Below are 21,185 nucleotides of genomic sequence, written 5' to 3'. Positions count from 1 at the left end.
CTGACACACACACATTTGTAATCTGATATAGATCTTAAATAGCCCATTTCCACCACAGGAACTCTTTCAGGGGCCCAGGAACCATTTCAGGAACTCCAAAATTTGACCTGCGTCTAGACTAGAGGGTTTTGTGGCTACGTTGAGCTTCTCTTACATAGTTCAGGGCTAGTTTGCAGTGTAAGTCGCTGATTCATCAACCTCTCGGCTTGTTCAATTTGGCTACAGCTTTATTCAAGCAAACTACAACATAATAATGACTCAATAATGAACGCATCTTTTGTAATCGTCAGATGTGGTGGAAATGTAGCCAAGAATGCTCTAAACAGAGCTTTCAGATCCTGAGTTTAGTTCCTGTGCTCTGTGGTTCCTCGTCTATTTGGTTGAAAAGGGCTATTAGTCAACAAAGCTTTGTTAGGTGCAGTTTGCGTGTTTTTCTCCTTTTTTGCAAAGTGAAAAGTTTTGTGAACTCCTTTGTTTTTTTGCTTTTTGTTGTTGTTGAGTATATTGAGTTACATTTTAAAGGGCCCCCAGAGGAGCCAATCTAGCAATCTAGCTTTGTTTAACCTTTGGTTAAACAAAGGCTTGCCAGCCGAATCGACCACTCTCACGACACACACTCACTGATCCGTTCAGCTCAGGTCCCTTTACGTCTCTCTCAGTCAGAGCAAACTCATCCACCCCCCCCACCTCCTCTGTGACGTCTTTGAGTTGGGACAGAATGCCTACAGCTGGTCGGTGGCTACATGTGATGCTCTGTTACTGACCGTGTTTGTCCGTGATGTGCCGTCGTTCCATCCATACATTCGAGCATGAGCTGCTTCTTGTGTCTTGGTTTATCTGCTGGGTTTTTCACTTCCACCTTTCCTCTCATCCTTCATCTCAGGCCTCGTCCGACGCTTTCTCCACGTTTCCATATATTGCTTAGTGTTGTTACTTGTCCTTCTGTGTCTCTCTCTCTTCCTCTCTGAGCCGAAAATATGTCATCCGCTTTCATTCAGCTGCTCTCATTATAACCATCATGTCAGCTTCACGTTGTACAAACTGTAAACTCGGCCCTATGTATCTAACTTCATCTAGCCACAGGGTTGGCAGGCTTTTGCTAATTACTTTTTTTCTTCTTCTTCGATACAGATTCAGCATGTAGTGACTCCTCCAAATCAAAGGTAACGCCCCCCTCTTACTGTATTATGTCTCATAAATCCTTTGTTCCTTGGCCAATTCTAATATAAGGACTTGTTTCTATGCATCTTGTAATGCTTGTTTTGCTTCTGTATCAGCAGGGCTTGTGGGGCTCAGGGAAGGATCAGTGTAGCAAAGAGATGCTGCGCTCCTCCTTCTTCGCCAGCCGCAAGCGCAAGAAGCCCAAGGACAAAGTTCACCCCAGCAGTTCAGACGACGACCTGGACGCTGTGTATCCCAAGAAGGAGCTTGGGGAGGAGAGCCAGCAGCAGCAGCCTCTGTGGGCGCAAGCAGGCAGCCGCACCCAGGAGGAGGAGGGGGAGACGGACGACACCAGTGAGAAAGACCGCAAGCACGGGAGCAGCTCGGAGGAACGGCCAGACAGAAGCAACAGGAAAGAGTCTCTGGCTAGCAGCCTCATATCGCAGCCCTCTCCCTCCCCCTCCCTGCCTCCTGACCTCACCGGCTCCTCCCCTTACGCCTCCCCACCACACTCCCCCACACTGGGCTACCGCATGCCCATGATGGCTCACCAGTCCTCTCTGTCCGACCCGCCTTCCAACTACGACGACACCGTGTCCGACCTCGGCACCATGAACAGCACCAGCTCTCAGGCGTCGGTGCCGAGGGCGCGGCGAGGCAGGAGCGCAGCCCTGTGCGCCGAGGCCGGCCCCAGTGGACCGGGAGCAGAGGTCTGCTCCATCACCTCCGACTACTCCACCACCTCCTCCATGACCTTCCTCACCGGAGCAGAGCTCAACGCCCTCAGCCCCGAGGTGCAGTCTGTGGCCGAGAGCAGAGGGGACGACGCCGACGACGAGAGGAGCGAGCTGGTCAGCGAGGGCAGGCCCATGGAGACAGACAGCGAGAGCGACCTGTCTGTGTTTACAGTGGGAAGCACCTATCAGCAGGAGGCTCCTCGACCCCTCCCCTCACACAGGCTCATAGAGTGTGACACGCTCTCCAGGAAGAAGGCCGCTCAGCAGAAAACCAACAGCGAGTCTTCGCTGGACGGAGCTTGGAGCGACAAAGATTCCAACAGATTGTCGCGTGTGTTCAGTTCAGCCAAAGAGCCCTCCACGGGCAGCCTCAGCTCCTCGTCTCGTAGCGAACTGGATAAGGCAGAGCCCGCGTGGAAGCTGAAGATCACCGACAGGCTGAAGGTGCGTCTGAGGATGTCTGTGGATGACATGTTTGGTGTGGGCAGCCAGAGCAGCAGGTCCCCGGAGGGCCGCATTAAGAAGAAGAACATCAGACGCAGACACACCATGGGCGGTCAGAGGGACTTTGCAGAGCTGTCTGTCCTGGGTGACTGGTCGCAGCAGGTTGGCATTGGTTCTCGGTGCGAGCTGTCGGCCGTGGACCAGCTGAAGCCTAAATGCAGCTCCCAAGACTTCTCCATTGGGGACTGGATCGCCCGCGAGCGCCACCGCTCCAGCAACCCCGAGGTCAGCCTGGACCTCTCTGAGCCGCTGTGCAGCGCAAACAGCCCACACCTCAGAGCCTCGTCTTCTTCTGAACTCCCACACCGTACAGCTGACGTGTTGAATGGAGACGTCCCCCAAAGTAAAAATCTGAGCCTTTCAGCCACCGCTCACCCACATAAACTCAGTAGTTCCCAGGTGGTCCATTCGCGCTTCTATCAGTACCTGTGAGAATGTGTGACTGTCTGTGCTCCATCTGTGAGATGTGTACGTACTTGGGAGTCTGTCAGTATAATGTCTGTTGTGTGACCAATGTTAGTGAATGAGCATGTTGTACAAAAAAAATGTCTGGAGTTGGTGTCTGTAACCAGTGTGTGCTTGTGAAAAGAGAATTACTGCACACAGGGATCAATGATCTTGCTCATGTACAAGGCATGGAAAAAATATTGTTTTTACCTTTCTTTTTTTAATTGCCTTTTTATTTTTTAATGACAAATGACTTTGGGATGGCTGGGCAGGAGGCTTTCCTCCCTCCTGAGACCAATCCCTGTTATGCTGAAGACTGAGAGGACCTGCTGCTCATCAAACAATGAGCCTGTGAAGTTAGTGCAAGAAGGTGCGATGGCGACACTCGAGTAAAGATTGTTTAAAGGTTTAGCTTAGTGGCTTTAAGGATGAACTGACTCTTAGAATGAATAGGAAGTAGTGAAAAAAATAAGATATTTAGTATTGCAGAGGAACTATTTTTGTGCAAAGAAAGTTATGATGTTCGCTGTCGGTGAGTCTCTCAGTAACCAAATGAAGAATGTACAGACATGCTTGCTGTAATACTGACTAAAAGCTTTAGATGCTTGTGTTTCAATCTAAAGTGTACATATCCCTATTTTTCTGTGTACTTGAATGGTGTTTTTTTGGTACAGCCTGTGTGTGTGTGTAGACTGCCTACAAAGCTCTCTGCTGTCAAAGGGGCCTTTCCAAAGGTACAAAGGTGATGAGGAGACACTGGACTTATGCAAAATGGAAATAGTTCTTATACATCCCAGTTATGTGGTTTCAAAGAGCAGTGAACAACCTCCCTCTGATGCAAATGTTATGCTGTGTTTTAGTGTTTGTGGTTCACACACCTGTTGGTGTCTGGCGATAGATTGCAAAGAGGAAGAAAAAAAAACTAGGGTATTCCAATCAGAAAATCATGTTTCTTCACAATAGGAAGTGCCTCACAATGAAATGTTAAGGGTGCCATGTTGTCTTTGGTGAGACACACGAAGATGCTACTGTGAATGACATTTTCATTGTCGACTGTCAGTCATTCTACAGGTTCTGTAACAAAATGCTGAGCTTCCATTCCCTAAGGCATTCCACTCTGGTCTTAACATGTTTTATACATTTTTTTCCCCCCGTTTTACATTTTTTGATTTTAACAGAACTTGAATTTTAAATATTCCTTGTAAAATAAGTAACTTAAATGTACATACAAATGCCATGTTTTAGCTGCTTTTACTTTTCATTTCCCATCAGATTGCAGGATTAAAGTACAGTATTGTGAGATGATATTGATGATGATATTGATGATGATGCTCATGAGGCCTGTGTGGGTGTTGTGGGTAGTTTGGTACTTCTCTGTGGAGACAGGTCCCTGCATGAGGAAACACTTCATTGAGCTGGACCGTTTGTACCAATGCTGTGTCCCTCTAGATTGTTAGAGGGGTGTGCACAGACTCCTGAAACACTGGAAATAAATTTTGTCAATGGCAAATGGTCACGTATGTTTATGTTTCAATATTGCATTACAGAAAAAGCATCACAGGAATATATGTGGTGATGTGAGCAAAGAGAGGCTGCAACCATTTAATTATGCCCAACAGAAAATGCCTTATTTCTAAATTCAATTACTTCTTAATTGAATTATTGTTGAAATTTCCTTTTTGTATTCAATGAAAGTTGTCAATCTCATTGGAAGTTTCGTTTTACAATATTGAATCGGATTAGATTTAACGTGTTTTTTTTTTTGCACTGTATTTTTTACATTTAAATTATTTTGTTTTCGAATTGATATTTACGAATTTTCTTTGAATCAATGTTTTAAAACCTGTTAAGGTACTTTTTAACTGATAGGACAAGGACAGACTTTTCTGATCAATTCTATTTAGGGTTGATAGATCTTTACTTTTCAACCATTTGAGCAGCAATATGTTGAGACTTTACCAACTAGATTTCAGAAACTTGATTGTTGAACCCCTATTTAAAATAAAATAATATCATTTGAGCTTGTAATTGTAAAGATAAATAATTTAATTCATTTTAAAGGCCACATATTTAGCTTGTTTCCAGCTTCAAAGTTGTAATTTTGTTTTCTACTTGGAACTGTGTACATAGTGTAGTTTCCAAAATGCCTGTTATATTTCTCACAGTTCAGTTGCTTGCTATTGCTTCCCCAGAAGTTATCTCAATGGTTCTGCAACACTTTTACTGCTCACTAGAGGTCGTACTGGCTGAAATTTAGCTAAGAAGTGGAAGCACAAGGTAGCACTAACATTCTGTTACACAATGAAGTGACAAAGACTAAAATAAAGCTACAGTTGCGATAAGTTTCAAAATGCTTTTATGTACAAGTTGCACATACAACATAAAGACCTGAACAATATAAGATTTATACACTTTGTACATTAGCTGACTAGAGACCACTGACAAGACCAACGAAACATGGGAAGAGAGTCGAGCCAATAAACGCACAAGTCAAAGTTTAAAAAAAAATCAACATAGTAAACTCACCAGTTTGAAAGGTAGGCCTAAGTATCAAGAAAAAATAAGTTTTTGTCAGTTTACTATCTTTTAACGGTTGTCTTCCCATGTTTTGAGATAAATGTGACATACATTGTGATTCAAACTTCCTCTCCTTATTAAATGGCTGTCATTCTAGGAAAATTAAATCATTATCAACAGAATGCACAGTTCAGACAAGGCCAATCCATATTGACTCGGCTTCAGTGTCACGTGGGCTCCTAACATTAACATTTCACCCACAGTAAGGCACAGTGACTAAAAGAACAGGAGTTCAATTCAGAAACATGACGAGGGAAAAATATGATTTCATACCATTTTTGTATCCATACTTTTTTTTTTTTTGTAAAGTGCCACACAAGTTAAACAAAACCCTCATTTTGTATAGAAACCAAAGGCCGATGCAGCCAGACATTCACTCATAGACACGACACCGAACAGAGGAACTGAGAAACAAGTAGCAGTAATAATCATGAACACAATAATCAGAAAGTTGGTCTGCAACGCTATCGGAAACTGGCAGCTTTCAAAGGTTAAATCTCCACATGATGAACTGATCTTCACTTGGGGATATGTTGTGCTGCAAAGCGCTCGATTAAATGTGCCTGGTTTGGATTGGAGACGCGTTGCTCAATGGACGTTGGTGTTGATCCCCTATTTGTCCACCAGAGGGAGTTCTAGTCCATGTAGTCCAATAGCAGAAAGAGAGAGAGATGTGACTATTCACACTTAAGGTTTATTTTGTATCCCTGACCAGTGCCGGCTCGAGGTGAGGAGAGGGGATGTAGGCCAAGGGCTCCTTTGCACATGCAAGCGCTGAACTTCAGAGTGGAACTACTCAAATCTGATTGGTCAGCAGGTGGTGTGGTTTGATTGGGTTGGATAGGTCCGTTGCATATTGTGCTGTTGACTCATAGCTGTCCGGGGGCTTGCTCACATGATCGGTCTTAACTGTCATCCTCGTCCTCTTCCTGCTGCTCGTCCTTCTGCGTCTCCGGCACCCGGAAACACTCCTCGAAGAAGTTGACCAGGGATTGGCTCAGGTGCTGCTGTGTCCCATCGCTGTGAAGGAAATGTCCCTCGTCTGGGTAGATCTGTAGATAAAATACCATAGGGTTGATAATGTTTTCATAATAAGCTCATACTTTTTTTATGTATTTGTTTTTAATTGATTAACCTTTAAGTTTACATTTTTTTAGTAAATAACAAAAAATTGTTAAATGCCAATCACTATTTTCCAGAACCCAACAGGACTTCTTCAAATGACTTTATCTGAAATTTGAGTTGATCTCTCATTCCATGACAACTGGGAACACTTTGTCTACTGAGAAAGATGCCATGACAGTCGAACGCTCCAAAACATCTACTGAAGGACGTTATGGTGACATTGTTTATGGTGACAACAACTACACCAAAACAATTGCTTTCCTCCTGTCTCTCAGAATACTTGTTCTGTGCCAAGATGCGACCTTAAGTTCAGCCACAGCTAATATGAGTTACACAAATCAATAGACTTGGAAAAATGTGTCCTTGCCCTTTAAAGGAACAATCAAATTTCAAAACATTGGATTAATCTCATTCTGAAAAATGACAGCTTCCGCCATGATATTAGGAACATAATAATAAAAATCACAGTTATATTGTTTAGAGCTCACCTGTAGAGTGTAATTGGCCTTCTCACTGATTAAATGATTGATGAATTTGGCCGAATGCTGGAAGTGGACCTTTTCTGTGGTAGTGGAAGGTATAAAATAGGAGAGACACAGTTTAAATAATTAAGTCTTTCACTCACTGCAATATTGTGAAATAATATTCAAAATGTGTCTGTTACCGTCAGCAGTTGGGTGGATTATTAAGTACTGCTTCTGCAGAAGTTGACCCGCTCTGTGTGCTAAATTTGCCATCTGAAGGAAAGAGAAGGACAAAAACAAATCAACCATTTACGCCACCGACAACTCTTAAATATGACCATCCCTGACTGAAATTGTTCAAACTCCTACCGTGTATACCCGGGAATCCGTCTTAGAGCCGAGGTATCGTTCCGAAAACGCAGATGCTGCAATTTTGGAGGCGAGGAAAAGCAGGGTTAGAAATAACGTCTGCCTGTATACACCATCCCGAGAGCATCTTTAACACATCCATGGAAGAAAGATATTGGAAAAAGTAATATACCATATAGCTCGAAATCTGTGATAGGGGAGACGGCAGTTCCACATTTAAGTTCGGCAAACTCCTCGGAGCTCAGAAGCATCGTGGCTAAATATCCTCCATAGGCCTGAACACAGGTAGCGGGAGACACAGAAACACATCAACAAGTCTTAATAGTTTCCATGCTGTATCTATTATGAAGGAGGGCAGTTAACCAAATTCAAAATGACAGTAAATCTCAGGAGCCTCTCTGAGAATGTGCTCTCTCCTTACCTTTCCATAGACTCCCATGCGAGTTTTATCAATGTAAGGCTCTTTGGATATTAACCTAAAACAGATTGAGAAGAAAACTGTTCAAGCTTCCAGTGTTATGGCCTCTTGCTTTGGGGTTTAAAGAACAAGCCTTACCTGAGTGCCTCCAGCTGGTCCCTCTCCTCTAGTTGGCCCAGTTTCCTTCTGACTTTGTGGAGAAAGTTTGTTCCTTGGAAGCCGCTGCCGTGGCCGTCGAAGCGGATGACGATGGTGCTGAAGCTGCTGACCAGGACGGTGGCCCAGTCCACCCGGAACTGCTCGGAAACCATCTGCCCGCCTGGCGTACCGTCCCTAGTGGAACAACATACCACCATTTCAGTTAGTTAGCTCTTTAGTTTTTAACGACACAGACACGTTTTATTTCACTATTGTCAGGATCATAACCGAAAAATGAAAGAATTTAACATCAAAATTTACAAATTAAGACAAAAAAGGTCAAAATAAAAGGAACATCATGTGATGTAATGATGTCCATCACAACACCTTACGAACCCTTAAAAACGACCATAAAGTTGAACAGTTAAAGTCAAAATAATATTTTACAAATGTAGTAGCCTATCTAGAGCAGGGTATTGTTTTATATGATATCACATTCAAGCATGTTATTGCAGTGCTGAAACAATTCCTTGTTCATTCATTGACCAAACATTTGATGAATTGATAGATTAAAGGATCACTTTGCTCCAATTTGCACTTTGATGAGGTCATCAAGGTTATCTGGGATTGTGACTGAAGACTATTATTTCTTAACTGGAAGCCTGGATCACTAATTGAAAGCAGTAGCTTGACAGACATGACCAGACATTTGGACCTTTTTGACTTCCCAAAATGTTGGGAAGTGCACCACCAAATCTTTGTAGAATCACCTTAAATGATCATTGGTGTCATGATAATAGACTTTAAGAATACAAAACAGACTGATTCATACTCACACTAGCAGCAGTAACGGGTAATGAGCTGTGTCTACGAATCCAGCCGGCTTCAGAATTTCCATCGTAAGAGCTACAACGTAGAGAGGGCAAAGTTATTTGGTCTCTTGGTGGCATTCATCTCATCAGGAATCGTACACATAGGGAGACATACTGTAGTCGTCTATGATGATGGTCTTGTTTTCTACTTTGGGCATCTGCATGTTGTGGTACGTGAAGTTCACCCTTTCATTTGTCTCCAAGTCAAACAGCTCTGCAGGTTAAGCAGATCTTTTGTTACAGCTTCTCAATGACTCAATGGATCATGATGATGTACGGACAACACAACCAAGATGACACTCACTCTGTGTGTCCTCGGTGCTATAGACAGCCACACTCGGTACAGATGGACCTACGCAGAACAATCAAGGGTGGAAAAAAAATCAGCAGACATGAATGCAATAATAGAAAATAACTTGCTAAGAAACTAACTTTTTATATAACAAGGCACTGATGAAAGGCTCCAAAGCCTCCACCATACCAGTCATTTTTAAACAGGCTTCAGAAGCAGCGCTATACAGTTAATAATCTGCTTTCGTCCCATGAGGAAGAAGCTTATTATTTCACAATGGAGTCTGCTCTCCACAGATCCAATTAATGAAGAAAGCCACTGGCACTTCATTCTCCTCTCTGGAGTGTGCCCCCCCCCCCCCCCACCCTAAGCAAATCAGCCCCCAAAGAAACTACGATGCTGTGCCTCTGCGTGAAAGCCACAAGGGGAAAAAACATAATAAAACATCAATGGATCACGAGGAATATATCTAGTAAACAACAACACATTGTTAACACCTGGGTTCATTTTCATTTAATTTAAAATACTGTTTCTCCAGCAGCTCAGCAGAGCTCATTTGACCATTGACGTGCAGTCGGTCCTTTTTTTAAGAATTTATTTTTTACAGCTAATCTAAGGGATCCTGCAGTGGTTTGAGGTGTTTCTGCTCACGTCCAGTTCGATTAAAGCTCTCCACCTTGCACTCGTGTGTTATGCTTTCTACTGAACACAGCTCTCTGCAGAGCGTCTTTATTCTCAGGACAGCCTGAATGTAAAACACTGTCATTCCGGATGTTAATAAAATAGACTCGACACGGGAGATTCAAGATGGAGGACGCTCACCTTTACAGCTGAGCAAGAAGTTGTGCATGTCGTGGCTGAACGCGACGTCCACGTAGCCGCATGTGAACTCGCAAGACAGGCAGCAGCGGTTGAACGGGGGGATTGTGTCAGCACTGTGGGATGACACCGAGTAAGTGTTGTTGGAATTCCCTTAAACAGCACTTTACAGAAAACATGGAGGTACTCATAACATGGCGCACATTCCTACCTGTACAAGTGCCGTCGTTTGGGGTTGTCCTCTGTGCTCAGAAAATATCTGGAAAAACATCCAAACGTTGCCATCAAATAACAACAAAGTGATTTTGCAAAACTGGCTGCCACACAAACAAACGGTGCACGCAAAAACATCAAGACATCTCACATGAGGCTCCTTTCGTGATTGAAGGCCAAGATCTTGGTGACGTCCCAGTCTCCAGAGGTCAGTGACTGAAGTATGTCTGTGCTAGTGTTAGGCTAGAATTAAAATAATCAACATGAGTGGTACACTGTACCATACCTTCAACACAGACAGGACGAGGATGATTGTGAAAATGCGTACCATAGAGGTGGACATAGAGATATGGAAAAACTTTCCTCTCCCGCCCTGAGGAATCGCTCTGGTGAAGAAGAACTTGTGTCCGTCTTGGGAAAAAAGCGGTGCTTCATTCTGCGGAGAGGAGAGGAAAAACATTGTGCACATGCAGATTCATTCTGTGTCCCAACAGGTGCCTGCAGGGCTCATTCATATCCTGTTGTTTACTTTATAAAGCGCAGACACACAAAAGCAACTTCCCCGCATCTTTATCACGTACCTGTCTGTGCAGCCAGCTCTCACTCTCGTCCTCATGTTTCTGAAAATAACAAAGAGTACGAGGTAATTAAATCACATGAAAAGACCATAACAGAGGCGTGTTATTGTAGTAGTAATAATAACTTGTGCCAAGCCCATTGCTTCCTGCAGAAGATGTAAATCGATGTTTTGAGAAATAAGCTAATTAGCTTTCTGGCAGGGAGTTAAAAGAAAAGATTGATACCGCTTTCATATCTTTATATTAAATATTAGGCTACAGCCAGAAGCTCTTTGGCTTATCTTGTATGTTCAATCCATACAAATAAACAATGAACACAATTTACCTTTTTACTTTTGAATGAACATTCATACGAGGGGGATCGATCGTCTCATATAACTCTCTACCAGACATTGAGCTTCAAACGAAAACGCTCAACTATTCCCTTAACAAAAAAAAGGTCATGAATATATTTTAAATACTGTTGAAAGGAAACGATTTAGTTTTTAACCGAATGTTACCCAAACAGTACCAAATAGTGCATTTTCTACGGACTATTTTTAGCTGCGGGTGTGGTGAGCCAGTGAGTATTTTCATGTGGTGCAAAGTGCATGTGGGATTGTTGGAAAATGAAACCTCAGTGCCCATGTTCATTGTCATGAAGGAACATGTCACCCAGTGAAACAGTGTGGCTCACTGATGTGTTTCTAATAGATTTCGGACAACAAAAGACGTCAAAGGCAAAAAAGGGATAAGCTACTGTATCCCTCCATCTTTTCTCTTATCTTTTTGTTGACAGAGAGGGTAAAACACATAGAAAACACAGAGAGGGTAAAACACATAGAATATCACCAGATCCTCCCAACAAACACACAACACACAACCTGAGCCGTGCAGTAGATTTCACTTATTGTCAAGGAGAATTTTGCGGTTGACGTTTCACCTTAATGCAGACTCCAGTCGTAGCCTCACACAGCGTCAAGATGGAATTGTTCTGGGCTCTGTTCAGCCAGTTGACAGCCAGTTTGGTGCTAGTGGCCCATTTCACCATGGTGATATAATATTCCCTCCTGGAAAAAAACAGAAGGTGAGAATACAATACCACCACTGTCAGAGAAAAATACCTTTATTTCCCTACACGATAAAGCCCTGTTGGAGCTGTCACTCACCCTATTCGGGGGTCATCAGGTTTCTTCATCACCACGGTGTGCAGGGGACCGTTAAGGCTCACCACTGACAAGTGCACTGCAGGGTTCTCTTCCCCAGCCTGCAACCAGAAATGAGATAGGTCTGACTGGATATCACTTTAAGACAGTAAGGATTGTCTTTCGGTCGTTCCATCAAAGACAACATCAACGTGAGAGAACATGTGAACCTATTGTTTGGAAAGGTCAGAAGGTCATTTAAACATTTTTTTTTTCAGAATTTCGGATAAGGCAGACAAATGGTAACGGCCAGATTGAGGTGATAATTCTCAGTTCATCACTACAGACAACAACCCTTTTCAAATCTGTCATTCGATGCATTGTAATTATAAAAATATTGCTTTATAGCCAAAGAAAAGGTGCAGGTTTGTGGCCCGAGACTTGCCTTCGGATAGTGATACTCCAGGCTAGCGGGGTACGGCGTTCCTGTGAAAAAGGGAACTTCCATCCTGGGCACCAGCGTGTCATTGATGGTCATGTAGGCCAGACGCAGCCCATCTGGAGACCACCAGTGGGCTATCTGCGTCTGCAGGATCTCCTCTGCCAAACAAAACAAACTGATATTGCACACACTTTGAAAAAACACAATTTGTTTTGAATAAGTTTATATGAGTTTATAAGATTTTCAAAATAAATTCAATGTTTTACTTAATACCACTTGTTTTATTGTATTATTTGCACTGAAGCACTGAGAGAACACACTTTTGTTCCCTTGAATGCTAATGTGAAGAGAACGACAATAAATTCAACCTCCACTTTGAATTTTCCCCTCTTGTATTCCAAAGACCACACTGACTTTAAGAAAGGGTACGACAAAAAGAGTAAAATCCACCTGAAAATCCAGTTACAGATTGACACTTTTACTAAAAAAATAAATAAAATGCAACGCTTCACACAGAAAGCGTAAAGTATAAAAGTATGCAGCTTTCCTATAAGTTAGTGCTTATGTGCAAAATATTCTGACACTGATGAACACATTTCTTATACGTCACCATTTGAACAGACATTAGTTCAATATTTATGGCATGTGTGTGTGAATTATGGTGCTGACTCCCTGTGCTGTCACTTCAGGGAAAAAAGATTACTATTAAGTAAGATCGATAGAGGGATTTTCATACAGCAGGGGGCAGAAGAGCTCCATGATAAGCTCTTGCAGAACACTCTCCACTGTACCTACATGTGGAGATCCCAACAACAGCCTTTTTCCTGGCAATAAATGATCAATACAACCTTGATAAGGACCTTGATTTGGTCATCATGAATTTTCTCAGCATATAATGCTTTTTTTCATATTACAGAGAATGCACAGGGCCTGCTGTAGCAGGGTACACAGTGGGCGAAATACTTTATTCTGTGTTGAATTCTGAAACCTTTGATTGAGCTCTCACCCTGAGGCCAATTTCGATTGTTGCAGTGCAGCAGGATTTTCAAGGCCTACACAGAACATTTATTCGACTATAAGACTATTTATTCTAAGAGCAGAACATAAAATGTATTGTATGCATTATTTTATGAAGAATGACACATTTTATAAGACTCCTGGTCTTTATTATTGGGCCTGTTTAACATCAATCATAGGAGACGTTGTTTCTGCAATTCATACAAAACAAAACTATGAATATTTTGTGGAATGGCGCCAGAATAGAGGCATGGAAATGTGTTTGTCTCCTGTGCTGGACAGCCAGTGTCAGGAGCAAACAGAAAGTATAAACCTCTATCAGCTGAGGAGGGGACTATACACTAAACCCCACAGAAACCAACATGAGTACAAGAGATGCATTCTTTTAAAATCACTCAAATTCATCCTCTCCTTCTACCAAACCCACTGCTCTACAGGAAGCGGTGGGTATATACTAGCTTCAAAATCTGTAATCTCCTGATCAACGTTAGAGCTACATGTTTGCTGATGACAACTGAAGAATTACTTATCGACTCTGATCGACATCAAAGCCTCAGACATAATTAATTTTGGGAGCGAAGCATTTTTCTAATCCACAGGACTGTAGGTTTGAGATCTCAATTTCTCAGAAAAAAAAGTATTCATTTGATTCACAACTTTTCAGTCCATCATTTGAAAATATTCCATTTGATACCACCGGATATACCGGAACATTAATCAACTGTGGAACCAGCTGATTCTTGAACTGGCGTACATTTGTTAAGGCTTTTATTTAGCAAAAAAAAAATGTATGTACATGATTATTTCAATGAAATGTTTGAGTTTTAGGGGCTCAGAGGGCAATAAATGCAGCAGAAAAAAATATCTACTAAGACATGTTTTAGATTAAATGTGTGGATCCAGATACTAGAAATAATTTGTGTTACCCCTTTAAAACAGGCCACCAACAATCCAGTGATGCTGGAGTTTGCTGCACCCAATAATGTTTACTCCTACTGAAGGTTGAGCATGTTATTCCTGTCGAAAACAAAATACCTGAGAGGAATGTCAAAGCCTCACCTTGAACCACCAACCATTTTTTTCTAAGCCAATCTTTCCTGAACAATACAGTACACCCTGTTGACACTGTGTGTGTGTGTGTGTGTGTGTGTGTGTGTGTGTGTGTGTGTGTGTGTGTGTGTGTGTGTGTGTGTGTGTGTGTGTGTGTGTGTGTGTGTGTGTGTGTGTGTGTGTGTGTGTGTGTCGAAGAAAGACAAAGCATTACATTCCTGTTTTCGCGTAATAGCCTCTTATCTGCTGATAAATCCATTAAACTTTGCAAGACAAATCTTTTTTCGGCCTTGAAAAATGGATTACTTATTTCATGAAATGTTCTGTGTCAACAAAGAAAACAATCCAATTAATGACAGAACAATTAGAGACGACCATGGAGCAGTTCATGCCTTCAAAACATAATCTCTCTCAACATACATTTCGTTAAGCATTTTCAATGCAATTATTATCAAGTAACACTCTGAATAGATCAAAAATGTATAATGTTAACAATGTCGTAATCAGAAGTGTTCCCTATTAACTTTATCATAAATTAATGCACCTAAACAAAGCCATATCCAAATTGTATGTAATTGGAGTGTCTGTCTTACATATGCAGTAATCAAATAGTGTCTCATATTAAATTACACGTATATGATGGCTTCTGAACATCTGCTGAGTGAGATTGCAGCACCGCAGATCAGAATTAATTAAAATTGCCTGAACACAAAGGCAAGCAATGGGAAGTCTAGAGAAGGAGGGGTGCTGAAATGAAGCCAGCACCACCCGCCTCGGTGTGCAGGTGTCACAAGAATGGTGGTCAAATGTAGTCTGTTAAATACGCTATGTGTGCCAAAGTTTATGGACAACCCTGACCAAAAATATACTTGTGTATTTATGTGCTTTGCTCTAGGCACCATAGATGCAATCAAAGGCTGTAATAAATATTTTGATTTCAACAGGGGATCCCACGGCTACTTTTAATTGAAAGGAGCTTGCTCGTACTGACAAACCCACAGAGAACCCTATATTATAGCATTGCTAGTCAAAGCATTTTTAATGTCTCTCAGCTTATTGTTTTGGTTCTCGGCCCCACAACATTACTGTTAAAGGGTTCACTCTCACAGTTTCCTAACCATATGTAGGCTACCTCGTAGCCAGCACCAAACAGCAGACAGACAAAGTAAGCTGCTATAGCTGGTGAAAATAGATCAACATTTGGCTGCTAAATATCCGGATATTTCCACTCCAGGAAACAAAACTGAGCTTACACAGAGTGAATATTGAACTCCAAAAGAAAATCCACTCCTTGCAACATGGAAATATGATGATGTCCTGGGTTTTGTTGTATTTAGGTGTTAATGTGTTTGCATTCTTCTTACCTTCATACAGCCAGTCAGCAAGGCCATTGAAAATGACTTCCCCTTTACCAGTGGAAACCAAGCGGATAGCTCGACTCTCTACTGTGGCTCTGTAGTAGATGTTGTTTTCAAATATGAAGATCTGAACAGAGAAATGCAGAGGGGAGAACCATCATTCGTTGCTGTATCAGTGTGTGTGTGTGTGTTGCTTATACCTACATTATTAATCCTTTCCTGCAAGGCAACGCTGGGACTACTTTTTATCACCCTCTGTTTGCACTACTCTCAATTTAACAGTAAGTAAGTAAGTAAGTAAGTAAGTAAGTAAGTAAGTAAGTAAGTAAGTAAGTAAGTAAGTAAGTAAGTAAGTAAGTAAGTAAGTAAGTAAGTAAGTAAAATGTATTTATATAGCGCTTTTTACAGACAGAGTCACAAAGTGCTTTAAAATGTGCATAGAAAATAAAAGCATAGTAAAATACTAGTAAATACGTTTAAGAATAAAAATAATTACAAAACATAACAGATAAAATTAGCAACATATAAAAGTCAGAAGTTACCCAAAAGCTGAACTTGTGTTAAAGGCCAATGCAAAACAGTGAGTCTTAAACTGTCAACTTTACAGGGTTCCAGGTTCCATTCATTCACACATAGTCATACCGGTGGTGGTTAACGGCCCCTCCGACCACCACCACAATACAGCAGTCATACACATTCACAAGAGGCAAGGTGGGTCTTGCCCAAGGACACAACAACCATGACACAAGTGTCAGGGCGGGAATCGAACCGCCAACCCTTCGATCATTGGCATACATCGATTTTATATATATTTACACAGGGTGTGTGTGTAATCCCAGCAAAGAGCAGCTTTCATATTTTTATATTTTGTCTTTTATTTTTGATATATCTTTTACCTTTTTTATATTATATTTATTATATTAATTACATTTATTAATATAATGATCATGCATCATCATTTCATCATGGTGATATGATTCTGTTTTTGTTTTGTTCTGAAAATATTTAGAATGTTTAGATTTTTTGGTAACATACTTAAGTAGTCTTTTACTCCAAACCCACCTGTGGCGTTCTATCACAACATGATTTCATCTTAATCCAGATGGAAACGCAGTCACCCACTCAAAGGCACTTAGCCGCTAAAACGTCTCAGTCAACACCTGCCTTATGCAGATATTTGCCTAATTACAGTTCAGGTACCGGCAGTGGTGTTGCTAACCAAGAACCAAGATGCTGGAGTTGGCTGAGGCACTGCAGGCGCGCGTACACACACACACACACACACACACACACACACACACACACACACACACACACACACACACACACTTGAAATCATGCACAAGCATTTCTCCCCCTGTGTTTTAGAGACATTATGCTGTCTGCTGGAGGGTGGAGGGTGTGCGATGGCTGAGCTAAACTGAAGGTTAGAATACTGATTCAAGCTCTCAGCACCAACAGTGGCATCGCCCAGAGGCCTGCAGAAGGACTGCTGGCGGAGGGGACGTTCAACACTTAAAAAGCACTCTGTCAATCCACTCCCCGATGTCGCCGCTTCGCCTGGCACCAGAGCGAGGGAGATGAATGTGGTATGTGTTGGTATCAGAAGCTCAGGTGGTGTGACGCCTCTGTCAGATAAAAACCTCTTCAGTTAAATCATCTAATCCTCAAATCGCCCACACAAGAACAGAAGAAAAAGAGGGAGACATGGCTCCCTTTACTCTGATCTATTGCTGCTGTAGGGGAAAATCAAAGTTGTATACCGTGGGATCAACATCTGAGGAAAACAGATCAATGCAGGCCTGTGTAAAGCAAAGGAAGCCGGTGGTTGCCGAATGTTGGAAAGGCGACACGGGAGATATCGAAAAAACAATAGGCAGCTTTCAAAGAGTTGCATAACATTTTTATTTGAAGTATTCTCATTATTATGATTTAAACTTTGGTCAAAGCCGCCTCAATACTCAACCTCAAAATCTTGATTCAACTTCACAACATGGTTCCGAGAGACACATACAGGCCTCCAGGTTCAAGGGAATCCTTGTGAGCCGAGTTCTCATTATGGCATTTAGTAGTTAATGACTCTGAATGGCCTCCAGCTGAAATCCTTTGTGGAGCCGGCAGCAATCTCACTTCTTTTCAATCTTCTAAGGTAGCCTACCTGTAGAGCTTGAATAGCACACTATCTTATTTGTGTGTGTTTTTGTGTACATGTACATTTGTGGTTTTAGCCTTGGAATAAGTTCTGATTTGTTCACGCAATACTTTCACCCCCTATCTTCTCCCCCTCCTCTTTTACGTCAATATAACCTGTGTGTGTCCTGAAGTGCAAAAACAACCAGTATAAGCGGTACTTCTAAAATACTGGATGTGTGTGTGTGTGTGTGTGTGTGTGTGTGTGTGTGTGTGTGTGTGTGTGTGTGTGTGTGTGTGTGTGTGTGTGTTGACCCAGGCTCACTGATTGCTATGTCATGGTAGAGTAATTGCTTGTGGTTTAATGAGGGGGGGATTCATTTCCTCATCTTTTTCTCACTGTACATCTGATGCTTCACTGCACACAGCCATATCACCGTTAACACACACACACACACACACACACACACACACACACACACACACACACACACACACACACACACACACACACCTTATAGTTATGGTCTGATGAAGTACTCAATGATAAATTGCTCCCAATCTGATAAACTTGAAAAATCATTTCATTCACAAAATCGCAAAGGTAAAGTAAGAAAACATGTCCGACATTGCTGGGTCGGACAGAAACAAAATTCGACAGCTCATCTCATTTTTCCTTGTGTAACCTCGGCTGTTCATTAACTGAAACGAGGAGCTACAGTTACAACATTGCAAGGGGAACAATCAGGTACGCCATTACCATATGCAAATGAATCTGCCATTCTTCCCTCAGCAGGCAAAGTTTCCCCGCACACTTGAAATGTTAATATTTTCTCACAGCAATCTATCTGTAATTTAAGCAAATGATACGATAAGAGCAATTATGGAGGGAGAGCAAGCTTAGAAATAATAGCTGATAAACCACAGGGCTGTCTGTTGTCTAAGCACCACAATCCAAATGGAAACTAATTTAAAGTAACCAAGGGTGACAACAATAAATCAAAAGGTTACCAGTGCTTCAGTCAATGGGAATATTTCAAAATCTAATTAAAAGATAAGGCTGACATTTTTCTACATTTTTTTGCCCACTGTCAACAAGTGCATGACAATACCAAAATGAACAGGGTTTTCTCAGGGTTTTCTCTCAGTGCTTTTAAAAACCTAACATTACTCTGACTTAACAACACATTTGTTTGGGAACTATTTTGAGGTGCGGATTACAATGCACATTTGGTTCACAGTTATATTGTTCATTGTAACAAAGGAACGCTTCACCCGCTGGGTCAAAGATTGGGCACGTTGATGTGTTTTTAAATAGTTTTTTAAAAGAATAACAATGTAGCAGAGGTATAATTAGTACCAGGCTTGGCTACATGGACAATTTGTATCCTCACAGACTTCTGTTTGTCTTGGTTTTAGGTTTTTCATGTGCATGCTGACAGTTACAATGTTGCGAATGAAAAAGGACAGAATTATGTAAGTTATAGGACGATATTATGGCTAAAAGGGTAAGTGTTTTCAGATCTGATGTCCCGTTACAAATAACTGTTGAAAAAACCAAAAACAACGCTAAGGTTAGGGTTTGTTTTATTCAATTTACCAACATTGTCCAGTCCAATGCTATTATTGAATTCATAAGAGCCTGAACTGTGCAAACAAATGTGTAGCTTTGAAAATACTTTATAACACAAGAAATTCTTTTGACAGGGACAAACCACTTGTATCTGTGTTACTGTAAGTCCAAGGATGCCAGGCAAATAGGTTAGCAGGCTTTTTTATATTTCTGCACTCCTTTACCCTTTTCAAAAGCTACAGAAACCTTCTACTTTGTTGAATATACAGCTTTATCCTCATATTGTGCAGGGATAATGAAACATGTAATGAATGGAAATGCCAAATGGAACTGCGATGATATTAAATTGAAGACATCAATTTTGTGTGCACAACTGGACAAAATGTCTCCAATCAACTGGTGCATTTTGTTCTATATAAAAATCTCTCAATAAATGTGGCTGGTGACACACACACACACACAGACATCCAGTATGTTACACTTCGGGCAGTGCCATGTGTTTTCTCCCCCCTAGCAGGCCCAGACTGTCCACGCCATGGGTTGTGCCACCGAGATGCCATCTGCCACTGTGGCTCTCACCAGCCCATGTGTTGTCAGTTAGTTGTGAAAGTAAAAATGATTTTGGCTTACACTTAATGGAGGTCAAAGCAAGGAGAGATCAGCCTGGAACCCTTAAAGCGCTCATTACAGCAACCATGCCACAACACTTGTCTGTTCAACTGTGACACAAAACACAATGACAATTGTGCCTAAATCTCGAAGGTACGGCCTCCTTACCAGCTGCTGGCCTCTGGGTCCCCATCCAGCAAACTGCAGGACAGCTTCATGCACCTCCGGGGGATTCAAGGCCCAAGATTCCCTGTGGAAAAAGACTCAATACTGTATTTGTCTGTATGTACGCTACACGCACAATGCACAGTGTCTATCTAAATACAAATGCACAGTCGGACAAAGGAAGTCATATGTTTTTTTTTTGCTTCTTCACCTCACCATAGGCTTCATCAATCATCCATATCCCTTTTTTAGCACAAGCTGACTTTGCTCGGCTCAGTACAAATACAGAACAGTAGGGGAATACTGCAAGAAGACATAGACGGATGAAAGGCTAAAAACAGGCAAAACTTAATGCAGCGCACGCAACTAAATGGCAACTTAAATGTGTTCCCACAAAGTGGCAAAAAAAGCAGCCGGGTAAATGAGGCCAATGTCAGGGCTTCGGGGGCATATTATTGTCCAGTAAACAATCTGGGAGAGAGGTAAGGTGATGAAAAGACGACACAATAAAGGTGGGTCTTACTGTGTCACGAGGCTGTAAATAATGTACTTGGCCTCATAGGAGTGCTGGTAGATCTGCGGACACAAACAGCAACACAGTTAGAGACGGACACTTTCTGGTGGAATAATATGGCTCTCAAAGGGGTTTCTCACCGGTTTCACGTCAAAGGCGAACAGCACATTTTGCATGTCTGGAGACACCTGGTATTTGGTGGCTCTGGCTCTGTCCTGGATAGGATACATTAAAAGTAAAAACATGCAGTTAACACACCAAATGCAGAAGCAGAAGATAGTGTAGGCTCTGCGTACGGCTCAACTGTAAAACAACGCCAGGGTGTAAGGTAACACACTCACAAACAACTGGTCCAGCACGATAACGGTTCTCTCCATTGTGTCAACATTAAGCCTGACAACATCCCCGTCACGTGTACGATACAGCAGCTCATTGCCTGTAAATGACATGAAAAACAACTATCTTAGAGGGAGTTATTACTCTTACTAG

At 41.9% G+C, this 21,185-nt stretch overlaps 2 protein-coding genes across 6 annotated transcripts in view; one reads left to right on the top strand and one right to left on the bottom strand.

The window, feature by feature from the left end:
• arhgap21b (Rho GTPase activating protein 21b) overlaps positions 1-4,467 on the top strand; it is a 38,925-nt gene extending 34,458 nt beyond the window's left edge. For 3 of the 5 annotated variants that reach the window (XM_080034492.1, XM_080034494.1, XM_080034491.1), the window contains exons 23-24: positions 1,132-1,163; positions 1,278-4,467. In XM_080034492.1, coding sequence (XP_079890618.1) covers positions 1,132-1,163; positions 1,278-2,834 — 1,589 coding nt within the window. In that variant the 3' untranslated portion in view covers positions 2,835-4,467. The remainder of the gene's footprint in view (positions 1-1,131; positions 1,164-1,277) is intronic. The other 2 variants (XM_080034495.1, XM_080034493.1) reach the window with 1 other exon arrangement.
• Positions 4,468-6,331: 1,864 nt separating this feature from the next.
• Positions 6,332-21,185, bottom strand: part of LOC307256009 (A-type potassium channel modulatory protein DPP6-like) — a gene marked incomplete at both ends in the record, with an annotated part of 61,565 nt that continues 46,711 nt past the window's right edge. Inside the window, 23 exons of the mRNA XM_080034864.1 lie at positions 6,332-6,478; positions 7,040-7,113; positions 7,216-7,288; positions 7,385-7,440; positions 7,557-7,659; positions 7,806-7,860; positions 7,941-8,135; positions 8,777-8,846; positions 8,928-9,026; positions 9,117-9,164; positions 9,927-10,039; positions 10,135-10,182; positions 10,288-10,379; positions 10,465-10,572; positions 10,718-10,756; positions 11,637-11,763; positions 11,863-11,960; positions 12,284-12,438; positions 15,712-15,832; positions 20,186-20,267; positions 20,706-20,758; positions 20,837-20,911; positions 21,038-21,132. Of these exons, the coding sequence (XP_079890990.1) occupies positions 6,332-6,478; positions 7,040-7,113; positions 7,216-7,288; positions 7,385-7,440; positions 7,557-7,659; positions 7,806-7,860; positions 7,941-8,135; positions 8,777-8,846; positions 8,928-9,026; positions 9,117-9,164; positions 9,927-10,039; positions 10,135-10,182; positions 10,288-10,379; positions 10,465-10,572; positions 10,718-10,756; positions 11,637-11,763; positions 11,863-11,960; positions 12,284-12,438; positions 15,712-15,832; positions 20,186-20,267; positions 20,706-20,758; positions 20,837-20,911; positions 21,038-21,132 (2,126 nt within the window). The remainder of the gene's footprint in view (positions 6,479-7,039; positions 7,114-7,215; positions 7,289-7,384; positions 7,441-7,556; positions 7,660-7,805; positions 7,861-7,940; positions 8,136-8,776; positions 8,847-8,927; positions 9,027-9,116; positions 9,165-9,926; positions 10,040-10,134; positions 10,183-10,287; positions 10,380-10,464; positions 10,573-10,717; positions 10,757-11,636; positions 11,764-11,862; positions 11,961-12,283; positions 12,439-15,711; positions 15,833-20,185; positions 20,268-20,705; positions 20,759-20,836; positions 20,912-21,037; positions 21,133-21,185) is intronic.

Source organism: Ammodytes marinus (assembly GCF_949987685.1).
Source record: "Ammodytes marinus genome assembly, chromosome: 9".
NCBI classification, from domain to species: domain Eukaryota; kingdom Metazoa; phylum Chordata; class Actinopteri; order Uranoscopiformes; family Ammodytidae; genus Ammodytes; species Ammodytes marinus.
The sequence above is the reverse complement of the archived record's forward strand: the minus strand, read 5'-3'. Positions and strand labels throughout refer to the sequence as shown.